Below are 13939 nucleotides of genomic sequence, written 5' to 3' on the forward strand. Positions count from 1 at the left end.
TCTCTCATTTCTGACTCAGACAAATTAATTTTCTCCTTCTCCAAATATCTAGAAGATTGCTTTAGGTTTGCCCAGACTAAATGCTGTACTGCTTTTTAATAAGTAAAAATAACTACAAAGTTAATGCAATCCAAGCACATACTTTGTAACAGTGAGAAATACATACAGTTCTAAAAACCCCTCTTTCCTGGCAGCCTCATTTGCAGACTCTGCTGTCATACTCTTTTATTGACCATATGGAGAAGATGCACAAAAGCTACACTAAAAACTGAGAATTTCACCTGCGAGTTAAGTAGGTTGAAAGAAAATATAACAGGTTTTTGTTCCCTGGATTCATGTCTAGGTTTATTGTTGACAAATTCACTAATCATAGTAATAGATGTAACCACCCATTCCACAATGTTTATTGAATCTGTCCACCAGATTGGTAAAACATGAACAAAACAGGTTAGCATGCCTGTTGAGAAAATTTAATAGCAGTAAACACATCTGAATACACCTCACTACAAAATCCAACTGTGCCCCAAATACAACGTATAAGACAGGAAATGCCAATAAATTTGGATGCATATCAGCAAGTTACTCATGAATTACTATACATTTAAAACTTTAATCAAAGCACCAAACTCACTGACAGCAAAATGGCATGTCATACAACATGAATACTTGAATCAGAGGAGCTCTTGAAATCAACACTAAGCTGTACAAGAAATATTCTTCAATAATAATGGCTCACTCTGTAGCACAGACCACCAACTACATATATTAGAACTTTTCTCTTTTTCTAACTCATTCAGAAAACTTCCAAATTCTATCAAAAGTTGTAGTTCAATAAATAATTTGAAAGATATACTTCAATCATCAGTTACTCAGTAAATAAAAATATCATGCATGCCGACTGAACCTGCTCATCAACAATCTGCTCAATAAATACTTTGCAGCTTTTATTTCATTCATTCAAGGGATGTGGGCTTCATTGACTGGGCCAATTTATTGCTCATCTCTAAATACCCTTGAGAAGGTGGTGCTAAGTTGCTTTCTTAAATCGCTGCAGTCCATTTGCTAATTCTGTTCCAAGATTGAAAATCGAACACTGTTGATTGTATGGAAGTTTCTACTGTCTGTCAATTTCTCGCAGCTCATGAAAATGGCAGAAAACCAAGTATGACCAAAACTTGAAATAGCAATAATCTGCTTAAACAAATGTATACAAATATAAAAAGCAAGAAATACAAATAGATTGTGTTACAAAGTAACAGTTTGAACTGGTTTGTTCTGCGAAAGTGTGTCTAAAAAACTGAACAGATATCTTTCCACAATTATTCTACTTATCTCGTAACAATGCCAACAGAAAAATCATGATAATTTGCCTTCACCCCATCTCATCGAAAGGATAGGTAAGTTGCAACTATATCTTACCACTGGCAATATGGCAATTGCAACCACCAAGGACAATGTGTCCTCCAAGCACTTTATGACTGTTAAGATATGATAAACCCAAGTCAAAGAAACACATGGATTAGTGGATCACACATGGACTATATTCTGAAATTTATTTTTCATTAAAGTAAATCCGGAATGGAATCAGAAATTTTAAATGGTTAACTCTGAAAGAATAAAGAATTTCTTATTGATAATTTTGATTTAGACTGCATGAGAGTTGGGGGTGGGGGGGGGGGGGGGGGGGCATGGGATTCAGTACTCTAAGAGGGGTGATGATAGTGTTACAAAGTCATAAGAGTATATGGTCACTTCGAAAGAGGTGCTTTTTCTGAACTGAGAGATTGCGACAGGACAGGTGTCTGTGACTAGGTGACAGGTGCAGAGAACTGATTATATGTAACAATCAGCTTGGGGTGGTGTTCTGATGTTAAGGCAACCGATTTGAATTAAATTTATGCCCAAGATACCAAAAACCAATTGAATTTGAATTTTATTGTATTACCAACATCAGACCAATGAGCGGGTACAATACTGGGGACATAGAAAGGAAGGGAGTTTTGAAAATTAGCCAGAGCAAACTACTCATTAAATTGGAGAGCACGTCACCTGAAAGGGGTTCTTTTTCTTTAAATAGTGGAAATCAGGGGTTTCTTTCACTCGCTCACATTTTTAAACAAATAAGGCAAGGTAAACTTTTCTGGGTGTTTTAGTTTTAATTGGCAGAGGGGTTCAACTTCCATGTCGTAACAATAAGAATCCAGCTTGCATTCTGTTTAGTCTGTTCCAGTCACTATAACATTCAATACATGCTAGACATAAAACAAACTTAAGTTACTTAATACTGTCAATATTCCAATTAGGTGTTTTCTTTTAAAAGTAAAGCCATTCTATTCATAAACTTCTTAAATTATATTTAACAAAATGCATGGCGGCTCTGTGCTTTGCACTACTGTCTCACAGCGATAGGAACCCAGGTTTGATTCCCCCCCACCCCAGGCAATCGTGTGGAGTTTGCACATTCTTCCAGCATCTGCATGAGTTTCCTCCAGGTGCTCCGGTTTCCTCCCACGGTCCAAAGATGTGCTGGCGAGGTGGATTAGCCATGGGAATGCAGGGTTACAGGGATAAGGTAGGGGTGAATACAAATGGCCTGCTTCCACACTGCAGGAATTCTATCATTCTTTGAGTTAAAAAAGCTCAAGACCCCTGAAATTCAAGTCAATTTGATGTTAATTCAGAGTTATTCTTCTACGTTTCCCCCAAATCTTTGCTTTATCGGACTACAGACTTGTTTCTCTTTCTGTTCTCAGATCCTTGCAGTAAACACCTTATTCCATATAGAAATCAGTCTCTTGCTGATTCACCTCTTCCTAAAACTGAGCAAATTCTCTTATGCACACACTATTAAAAAAAGTTAACATGCACAAAACAAACCATGTACTTACTGCAATAAAGAACATTTTATAATGTAAATACACAATATTTTGTGAAACCATTCACTAAAGCAGTTCTACATTATTTTTATTTTTCCGTTTGCCTTCCTAATCAGTTGCAGTATCCACATGCTGACTTTTCACGCAGGTCACTCAAGACTTATTCACTACATATGCACTGCAGAGTTCTGCAGTCGTTGTCAATTTAAGTAGTATGCTGCTTTTTTTTAAAAAATACTATTGATTTCTAAGATTAACTGAAAAATTAACATTTGAGAACAGGAATAAAAAATCATTTAAATGATTCCAGGCTCAGCATCCAATTAAGTCACATCTTTAACACTGATAATATCACACACACAAAGTTAGGCTGTATATAATTCTTGTCCCCATGCTGTAGAAAAAAATTGTTAAACTGGAGAGTGAGCAAAGATTTACAAGGATGGACAGTTTGAGTTAGGGAGAGAGGGGCTGTATTGGTTGTGGCCTTCTTACCTGGATGGGAGGTGGAGGGGTGACCTTATACAGGTTTACAAAATTATGTTCCACAGCGATCGATTCTGGGTTGTCCTTTGTTGGTAATTTATATAAATGATTTGGATGAGAATATAGAAGGCATGGTTAGTAAGTTTGCAGATGACACCAAAATTGGTGGCATAGTAAACAGTGAAGAAGGTTTTCTAAGATTACAAAGGGATTTTGATTAATTGGGACAATGGACTGATAAATGGCAGATGGAGTTCAATTTGGATAAATGCGAGGTTTTGAATTTTGGTACAACAAGGGTTGGACTTATACAATTAATGGTAGGGACTTGGGTAGTGCCATAGAACAGAGAGACCTAGGAGTTCAAGTACATTATTCTTTGAACTTTTTAATCACATACAGAGTCATTAAAAAAAAGCATTTGCCACACTTGCCTTCATTGCTCAGTCCTTTGAATGAAAAAGTTGAAAAGTCATGTTGAGGTTGTACAGAACATTGGCGAGGCCTCTTCTGGAACACTGTGTCCAGATATGGTTGCCAAGTTTTGGATAGGCAATATTAAGCTGGAGAAGTTTCAGAAGAGATTTATCAGGATATTGCCAGGTTTGGAAGGTTTGAGTTATAGAAAAAGGCTGGACAGGCTAGGACTTGTCCCACTGGAGCAGAGGAGGTTAAGAGGAGACCACATAGAAGTTTATAAAATAATGAGTACAGAGAGCTACTGGCAGTTGTCTTTTCCCCCAAGATGGAGGACGTCAAGACTAGCAGGCACATTAAGGCGAGAGGAAAGAGATTTTAAAAAGACGAGAGTAATTATCTTCTTTTTTGTTTACACTGTTTCGCAGATGGAATGAACTTGAGTTTGTGGAGGATATGGGTACAATTACAACATTTTTAAAACTATTTGGATAATTACATGAATAAGGTTTGGAAGGATATGGGCCAGGAGCAGGTGGGGCTAGTTTATTTTGGGAATATGCTAAGAATGGATTGGTTGGGCCAAAGGATCTGTTTCCTTGCTGTGTGCCTCTAACTTCTGGCTTCAATTCTAATTGGAACTTGAAGGCTTCAGTGCCCCATATGTTCTCAAAGTCAGAGATACTAGCTGTCCTATACACCTAATTATACAATAGTATAATGCACTTCTTGGTGCAAAACAAAAAGTTATACTAAAACATAAAACCATATATCAGAGATTCTCAAATGTATTGTGTGCATTCAAAAAACTAAATTAACTTGCTTTTCAAAAATTACACAAAAATAAAGCTTGGCAACACAATAGCACTAATATTCCAAAAATCTTTTAACAAATTAAATGGGCTAGAACCATAATATTTCACTGAATGTTTCTTTCATGAAAAATCATGTACATGACATCTCACTTGTCGAGACACTGACAAGGCAGTGAACCAAGCCTGAGGGTGATAGACTGGTTACGTTGTTATCTCACCAACTGTTCTCCCCACCCATCCAAAGGCAATGCATCATTCCGCATAGGGTTTTGTGGACATTAGATGCCCTTTATACATCATTCAAGGGAAGTGGTTAGTTGAGCAGTCTCCAGACCAAGATATTCTAATGCCGAATCCATCATGTACTTCATAATGTGCACACATTCACACACATTTGAAAACCAGAAGTCACTGGATTAAACTGAGAAGCAGAAATAGTGTGTTAATTTTTGCATCCCTGACCAGAGATCTAATTAAATCTCCCATATCATCACATGGCTAAGAATAGCTAACTCAGCAGAGACCAAAGATCACACTGGAATTTTCATGGCGGATAAGATATTCTCTAAGCAGTGCACTTATCAGATAGTTTTAATTTCACTCCTGGGACATTTGTTAAAGGTTACTCTGATACTGTCGAGTGCTGTAATAATAACTTAAAATTGGGTTTAATCCATGTTGGCAATAATTTAGAATCATCCAGGCACTTTAAAGGCTCATATTCACACCAACACTTCCTAAAGCCCAAGTTAGATGTGCATGAACATGGAATGTTCATGTACGCCCAGATTGACAACTTTATATGGATAAAGTATCAGAATTAACCATATCCATAAACCATAGACCTTTCATACATTTTCATTATTCACAGGCTATTAACTGGAAATTATTTTATTGTCAGATCTATCTATTAGAGTCAGAAGGCTTAATTGTTAAACTCTCAAACAAAATAAATTTTCTGCAAAATTCCTTATACATAGCAGTGACCAATGGCAGCAACATTGTGAAATTGTTTCAACCATGATCAGTGACACATCTGCAGCCACTGCTGTTTCACAATTACCAACCTGGTTAAAAATAGGCCTTTTCCTCAAAATAGGTTTGGGACGCAAATAATATCAAAATGGTTGGTTGTGTAGTTTATTGTGACTCCTCAGATACTGAAGCAGTCCACATTCAAATGCAACAAGATCTGGACAATATTAAGGCTTGGCCTGACATGTGGCATGGTAATAACCATATCCATTAAGAGAAAATCTAACCACAGCTCCTTGTCCTTCAATGGTGCTACCACTGAATCTCCCACAAAAAGTTTTTCATCAAATGAGTGGAGCTTCAGGATAAAAATCTTAAATTCCTTCCAAAAATCATGAATAAAATTATGTGATTTTTATTTTTTTAAAGATCACTTTTTCCTAACACAATCTACAACAGAAGCCAACTTATTCAATCCAGTAAAACATGACTGGTGAGAATAAACAGCTCAGTTATCATCAGCTTCAAAGTTAATGTTGATTCCTAATTTTACACATTTGGGTTACTATTGACCAGCTCAACTGGACTCACCACATTAACAGAATGGCTACGAGAACAGGACAGAGGTGAGGAAAACTGTGGCAAGTGATTCCCCAAAGCCTGTCCACCAACTACAAGGTACAAGTTCAGAGTGTGATACACATTCCACACTTGCCCAGATAGGTGCAGCTCCAACAACAGTCAAGATGCTTGACAGCATCCAGGCCAAAGCAGTGGCACAATATCCATTCCCTCCACCACCAATGCTTATTGCTGCAGTGTGTACCATCTCCAAGATACACTGTAGAAATTCACCCAAAATCTGTTAGACAGCAGCTTCCAAACATACAACTTCCATCTCGGAAGATAAGGGCAGTAGTAGATACATGGTAACATCACCGTTGGCAAGTTCCTCTCTCCACCCTAGAACTCCTTCACTATGAAAGGGTCTAAATCTTGGAATTTCCTCGCTGACTGTGCTTAGGATCAACCTGTAGCACATGGATTAGAAGTTCATGGAGGTAACTCACTACCACTTTCTAGGTCAAATAGGGACGGACAACAAATGCTGACCAATGACACCCATGTTTTTATTTACTTGTGGAACAATCATTTGTAACAATGGTGCAACACCCCAGTCCTCATGCAACCTTTAGCTTAACCAGCTCATACTCTCTCCTTCCAACAACTCTTTTCATTGCAACTTAGCCCCTTGGAACATGGTACAGTTCAACTTTTACCTATTTGTAGGTGTCAGAACATCTTTCACATTGGTTTCTATTCTCACTGCCACTTCATCATCACTTCCAATACCACCCAAGGATTATTACTGGCCTCCTACTGCACTTTTCTAGCACCCATAGATATGATGTTTCATTACACATATGCTGATAACACTAATTCTCCATCTCCACTTTCAATATGTCATTGCCACTGTGGTCAGAGTGCTTGCCTGAAATTCTTCAAAAGATGAACTACAATTTATTCCATCTAAACACTGAGATCAAAGCCATCATCATTTGGCCCCAAGACATACTCTTGCAGGACACTTTCTTTCTCCAGCCACTCATTCTAAGTCATACAATTTCAATATCCTCAACATCCAAGTGAGTATTCAACTGCATTTTCTATTTCCCCACAATTAGCACCTACGTGCACCTTCCAAACAGTACTGGTCTCCAAACTAATTTCATCCAACTGCTCTTGAAACCTTCATTCATACCTTTAGTACCTCCAGATCTGATCAGTGCTTTCATGTAAATCTCAGCTGATCCAAATCTGTTTGCACCTGATCCCAAACATTCTCATCCCATTATCAATTCCAATTTCTATGACTCTTCACCTTCCTCTCAAGATCAATGTTAAAACTAAGGTTTTGGTCACAGTTTTTGGTTTGACATGTATTACTTTCACTGCTAAAGGCACTATATTAATTCATATTGTTGCTTTATGGGCCCATTTTTTAGGTTAACATTAAAATACGTTCCACATAATTTGCAGCATTTGTCCAACAGGAGTCAATAAAACATGACAAACTTATTTTTGAGGAAGAGGTTGATCAGCTTGGAAAGCAATAGATGCAATTTAAGTCACACACACGATGTTTTGTTTATTGATTATAAAAGAATACTGAGTTTACACGCCTTAAAAATCAATGGAATCCCTGAACGCGAATGATGACTTATTCTTGAATATCAGATACAGACTTTCATAGGTGCAATCCTACTACAGGTTTTGGAAGTAGCAGGAGCTCACATTCGTTGATTCAGATTTTAATGACTGGAGAATCTGCTAGTAAGTATTTCTATTTTTGCCACTTTTCTCTCAAATGCTCACCCATCACTTGAGAGCCTGAAAAAAAATTGTCAACAGATTATTCAATCAGTGAGAGCATTAGAACTGCATCTTCATTAAATACAGTCACATTTCTGCATTTTTAGAAAAAGATACGAAGAGGAAAGAGACATCTGGCTACTTTTCCCCACCTTAGCGATGTCAAGAGCTACTTCAGCACTTTAATGCTGCACTGGCTGATATCAGCTAACCCAGAGCAGAATGAAAATGAAATTCTATACCTTCAGTAGTTCAGACAGGGTATTTTAATACATTAAACCAATTAAGAATAATCAGTGGTCACTATACTACCACAAGAACAAGAATGCTTTGGAGAAGGTGCAGAGAAGAGTTACCAAAATGTTACCTGGTCTGGAGGGTTTTAGTTATGAGGAGAGGTTGAATAAACTCTTTTTGCTGGAGATACACAAGTTGATAGGCAACCTGATAGAGGTCTACAAAATTATGAGGGGCATAGATAGGGTAAATAGTCAGAGACTTTTACCCCCCCTAGGTGCAAAGGTTAACTACAAGAGGGCACACGTTCAAGGTGAGGGGAAGGGAGTTGTCGAGGGGAGAAGTGTAGGGAAACTTATGCCCGAAACATCGATTCTCCTGTTCCTTGGATGCTGCCTGACCTGCTGCGCTTTTCCAGCAACACATTTTCAGCTCTGATCTCCAGCATCTGCAGTCCTCGCTTTCTCCTCGAAGCAGGCACATTAGCAACTTTTAAGGCACATCTTGATAGATACATGAATAGAATGTGAACAGAGGGATAGAAACTATGCATGGGCAATAACTACAGGGTCTAAATAAGGATTAGAAAAAAGGACCTGTTTCTGTGCTGTAACGGTATATGTTTCTATCAACAAAAAAAACAAAAACTGCTCCACTAAAAGAGAAAATATTAAACTTGATGTTTTGTAAAAGCTTATTTAAAAGCATACTTATTGCAAACTTGTTAGAAGTCCCATGCAAAGCTACAGCAAGTATTGAGAACTTCACCCTGAATTGTATTACAGACCTTAGCATACAGTTACACTAAAGACAAGATTTTTTTTGAAAAAACAAACTAAAGTTGGCAATGCAATTCTAAAACACAAGATAGTTCAACCACCTATAAAATATGTGCTAAAACTGCAGCTAGCTCAAACAAGATAGCTGTTATAAGGTGCTAAATTATAATAACCTGCATTCTACCACCAATTGGAGAAATTCATAAACTACACACATTGTAAATGACCTTTACTTGAGGCTTTAGAATATGAATCAAATTAAACCAAGTTTTGAAGTTTTCAAAAATTACATTTCTGACCAACATGCACTTTGATTGGTAAGAGAGGAGCAGTGCAAGGCAAATGCCGACAAAAGAAAAGTTACCAAATTAATCTTCCACACTAATAACTTCACTTTCTGCTTTAAATTTTATATCTTAGCAGGATAAGGGGAACATCAAGAGTGGATAGATGAATTTGATCTCACTTGTGCAGTAACTATTACACTGTCATATCCACTGCAATTGAAATTTTCCACCACTAGACAACTAAGATTTCCACTTGCAATTGTACGAGCTTCATTGCAATTCTAGTCACCTAATTGATATTGGTGATACAGAAACAAATTACATTGGTAAATTGGGAGCAATGCCAATATTCTGCTACGCTCATTAACCTGTTTGGTAACAGTTATATTGTATCAAGAAGGGCAAAGACACCCACAAAGAAATCACTGCTGAAGCAACCAATTCCACGCTCTCGAATCCAATTTTTAAATCTAAGGAGTCTTTTATAATCCTACAGTTAAACTTGCATCGTATTTTACCAATATCCATGAAACAGCTCATTTTATATGAAATACGTTCTAAAAATAAACTTTTGATTGGTCTCAGCACCATAAAGCTCAAGGAGACAGGGCCAGTGGGGAGATCAACCATGGCTCTGATTAGGAAATGTGGATTTGAGAGGTCAGGAATGCTTGCTGTGACAATCCCATTGCTCTCTGTCTTGGCTAACACTTGAAGAATGAATCATTGACCAAATTATCAAGAGGTAGTCAGCTCTGACAAATGGCAAAGAGAAATAAGAATTTTCAAAACAGCAATTAAATTAGGTCAACTGATAAAACCTCGAGTAAATGGCCATCATGAAATGGCAAACCAACAAAGGCGTCATCACCAAACCATCACAAAAAGGACTTATTTCTTCTCTAATCATGAGAAGTGGGGGGAAAAAAGAAATCACACTGTCAACATATTTTGACAACTAAAATTTTATAAATCTAAACATTGATCAACATCACTTTTACATACATCTACTTCGAATGCACAAAATTTAAAAACTCAACATTTTCAAAAATATCAATTTTTCAGATTGAACTAGTACACTTAGCATTAGGCTGGTGACAACCATTGTAGGACTTAAACCAGTGAATTATTTCCTTTTTTTGTTCTATTAAAAAACTTAACTTGACAAAGGCTCACAGTATAGAGTACCATCAAGGCTGAGGACAGAGGACAAACAAAGGAAGGATTAGGTAACACAAAAGTCTGGGTTTTTAAGAGTGCAGAAAGGCAGGAAAATCCGTGGGAAGTGAGAAGTTCCACAGCTCTGAAGCACAAGGCATAAAATTATGTATCAGATCACAAAACGGAAAAGAATATCATATGGGGACATATGGCATGCTGAAGGAGTCAAAAAGGGAGTTATTTTTCCTGAAATTCCCCAAGCAATCATATGGTTAGTTTTTTTTTCAGAAAGCCTTTCCAAAACTGATGAAAGCTCACAGACCTGAAAATGTTATCTCTTTCTCTCCACAAACGTTGCCAGAAACTATTCCCAATATTGTATGTTTTAATTTCATATTTCCAGGATCCACAATATTCTTTCTGATTTGAGTTTGATCTTTGGACTTGCAACAATAATTCCCTATTATAATGTAATGCATTAATAACTGCAATTTCTTTAATTTCCATGATTACCATCAACACAAAACAAAAATCACACTCAACATTAGTTTCAGAGGTATTTTTGCCATTAACAGCAGTGATATAATTACTCAGTACGGAGTTTCCAGAGTATAGGTGAAACTACAAAAAGGACTCCTTAAACTGACAGCTTGACAGAGATAATGCACAGACTACCATTGAATAGCTGATTCATTGCTTTTGTTGTCTGACAGAAATACCATAAGGTGTTCCAATGTTAGAACAGGGAGAGAAAATTGCTTAAAAAGCAATCAGGGCTTTGAGTTTGAGACCTGGCCCTTTTGTTGACTGAGAAATTGATCATTTAAATACAAGCATAACCTGCAGCCACAGGGACAGAAGAAAAATTCTGGCAGCCATCAAAACATTCCTTGGCTTACAACATTGATATTGGTACAAATATTCTGACAGGAATCCAAATCTTCAAGATAAGTTATACACAGGTACAACAAAAGTCTGTTTCCTGAAAAGAGGCAATACATTACGTAATATATGGTCTCTTCTTAACATTCCAATTGCATCTATGACATGCTGTGTATCATACAGCACCAATAAAACAAAGGGTTAAAGCCCCTAAGAGTTTTATGTGCATAATCAATACAGACTTATAAAAAACTTACAAAGATGTCCCCATGCACACAACACACTGTAATAAAGACTTTCCATTCCTAGATTGATATAACATTTTCACCTCAACACAAAAAAGACTGGACAATATATTCAAGAACTATTTTCTCAGTTACTGGTTTGAGTGATTTTAGTTTTTCAAAAAATAGAAATATCATTTACTAATAAATTGATACAGTAAGTAATCTGTCCTAGGTTCTTGGGAATCGCTGCAGCACCACAAAGTAGATGAATCTACAAGTAACTTATTACATTTTGCTGTGTTATTTGCTTTTTTCTATAAAGTCTGCAAAGAATGCTTCAAATACTACAAAACTGCAGGTTAAGTATACCAATATAATTAGTACTTTGCATAACACTTGAATATAATGACAAAACATTACCTCAAAATTACGATATCATGCATTGCTTTCTTTTTCATTTGCACAAAGTGCATAAAGTGAAATTACAAACTGTTCTCTTATTATGGAAAGTCAACTTGCAAGAGATTCATTACACCTTCATAACTATCATTTTAAAGCATTAATGTTTGAATATTTAAAAGTTCTTACTATTTTATGCTTTAAAAAAGTCGACAATTCAATACTGAATATGGCCTTTTCACATAACCTTTTTTGAAGTGCACTACTTTTCTCAAGTTGTACTTTCAAAGAAAAACTTCCTAATAAGTTTATAAATTCTAGCAACGGAGAGTATACTGAATGAACGTTCAGGAGCCTCAAATAACTGCTATCCCGGAAATAAGATCACTGAAATTAAGAAACAAAATTTCTCATAACAATTACTTTCTATACAGATTTAGTTAACATTTGTTCAAACTATCCATAGCTAATCTTTGTGTTTTTTGGTAAATTTGCATCCGAACTAAAATATGAACTCGTTACTCGTGCCGTGTAATTTTCCCTTGTCTATGAAGATCTTCCTCGTTATTTTGGGGAATATTACTTAAAGTATTTCAATATCGAAGTGATAGAGGAGTTAAATCACTTTCACACCAGATAAACAATCCGTTACCGCCCTCTTGTGGATTTTACCGACATCAAAAACCACACAACCTTATACATTTCATTTTATTTAAAATAATATTTTTCCCTTCTGTACAAAAGTGACAGTTTGATGAGATTAAAGAACATTGAGCTATTTATTCAATATCTGTAAGAAAACCGTTTGTTCTTCTCTGTATCTCACACAGCTATAATTTTATTGAAGCTAAACCGTTTTTCGCTCAATTCGCAGCGCCTCACACCCCCTTGTTCTGTCAGATTTAGCTTTTTCTCGTCGTCCCGAAGGTTGTCATCACAATTAAAAATTAAATATCAGTGTTTTGTTTGCACACTGGAATTCTCCCCCACCTCCGCCTCTTCTGCCCCTTACCTTCCGGCTTCTTTTCGGCAGCCATTTCAGTCCCCCACTTACATCCCTATACCCGACCGCCGGAGAGACCGCCGCTCAACCAACCTTGAGCGCCGGGCACAAAACCCAGCCCGCCCCCCTCTTCACTCCCTCGCAGTACCATGCAGCCGATTGGGCCAGAGACACCATCCCACCGCCCCTTCGCCTGTCGGATCGGCATGCTATTGGCCAATACGTGGGTCAATCATGATGGCGGAGTTTCCGGTTATCGGGTTTGGTTGTGCCCGCCCTGAAAGGCGTTTGGCGTGCGTGCATCGACGTGGGGAGGTGCGCGTTCTCGAGGTCCCGCGCGGGGAAGGCTACTGTGCATCAACGCGGAACGAGGAGGTTCCATCAACGGCTCCTCTCGTGAGACTTGGAGATTCTCTCTCTGTTGCCCCCGCCGCCCCGATAATCGGGAACTGTTAACAAGGAGAGTCATCAAAAGACAAGATGAGCCCCATCCGCTGGTTCATCTTGGACCTCCATAATCAGCGCCACGAAGCCTGAGGAAGCGATTATTCACTTAGTTTCAGTATAGGTCTGAGATCACGTGTTACTCGTGACACCAAATTGTTAGATGTGGAGGAGCCCCTGTTGGACAGGGTGGATCATGTTAAAAATCACACAACACCAGGTTATGGACCAGCATTTTTATTTGGAAGCAGCTTCCAAATAAACTTGTTTGACTATAACCTGATGTGTGACTTTTAACCAAATTCTAAGTTTTATTTGTTTGGGAATGGGCTAAATGGCCTAATTTCTTCTTTGTTTTATGGGAATAGAATCCACAGTGATACAACAAAGAGGCCATTCAGCCCATCGTGAAAGATCTCTTTTTGTACTTTTCTGGAGGTTGTGTGTATCAGGTGTTGTTGCCCCTCCCTAAATGCCACTGAGAAGGTAGTACAGAGCAAATTTCTTTAACTTAATGTAGTCCAGCTTGCAGTTACAACCACTGTACTATAAGGGAAGGTTCTATGAAATCTTGATCA

At 37.6% G+C, this 13939-nt stretch overlaps 1 protein-coding gene across 7 annotated transcripts in view; it reads right to left on the reverse strand.

Moving 5' to 3' along the window:
• camta1a (calmodulin binding transcription activator 1a) overlaps positions 1–13021 on the reverse strand; it is a 1306542-nt gene extending 1293521 nt beyond the window's left edge. For all 7 annotated transcript variants that reach the window (XM_087980408.1, XM_087980405.1, XM_087980404.1 and 4 more), the window contains exon 1: positions 12927–13021. In XM_087980408.1, coding sequence (XP_087836534.1) covers positions 12927–12951 — 25 coding nt within the window. In that variant the 5' untranslated portion in view covers positions 12952–13021. The remainder of the gene's footprint in view (positions 1–12926) is intronic.
• Positions 13022–13939: the final 918 nt, after the last annotated feature.

This window comes from Chiloscyllium plagiosum, unplaced genomic scaffold (assembly GCF_037043375.1).
Source record: "Chiloscyllium plagiosum isolate Xiang-an unplaced genomic scaffold, Cpla_swu_hap1 HiC_scaffold_37, whole genome shotgun sequence".
Classification (NCBI taxonomy): Eukaryota; Metazoa; Chordata; class Chondrichthyes; order Orectolobiformes; family Hemiscylliidae; genus Chiloscyllium; species Chiloscyllium plagiosum.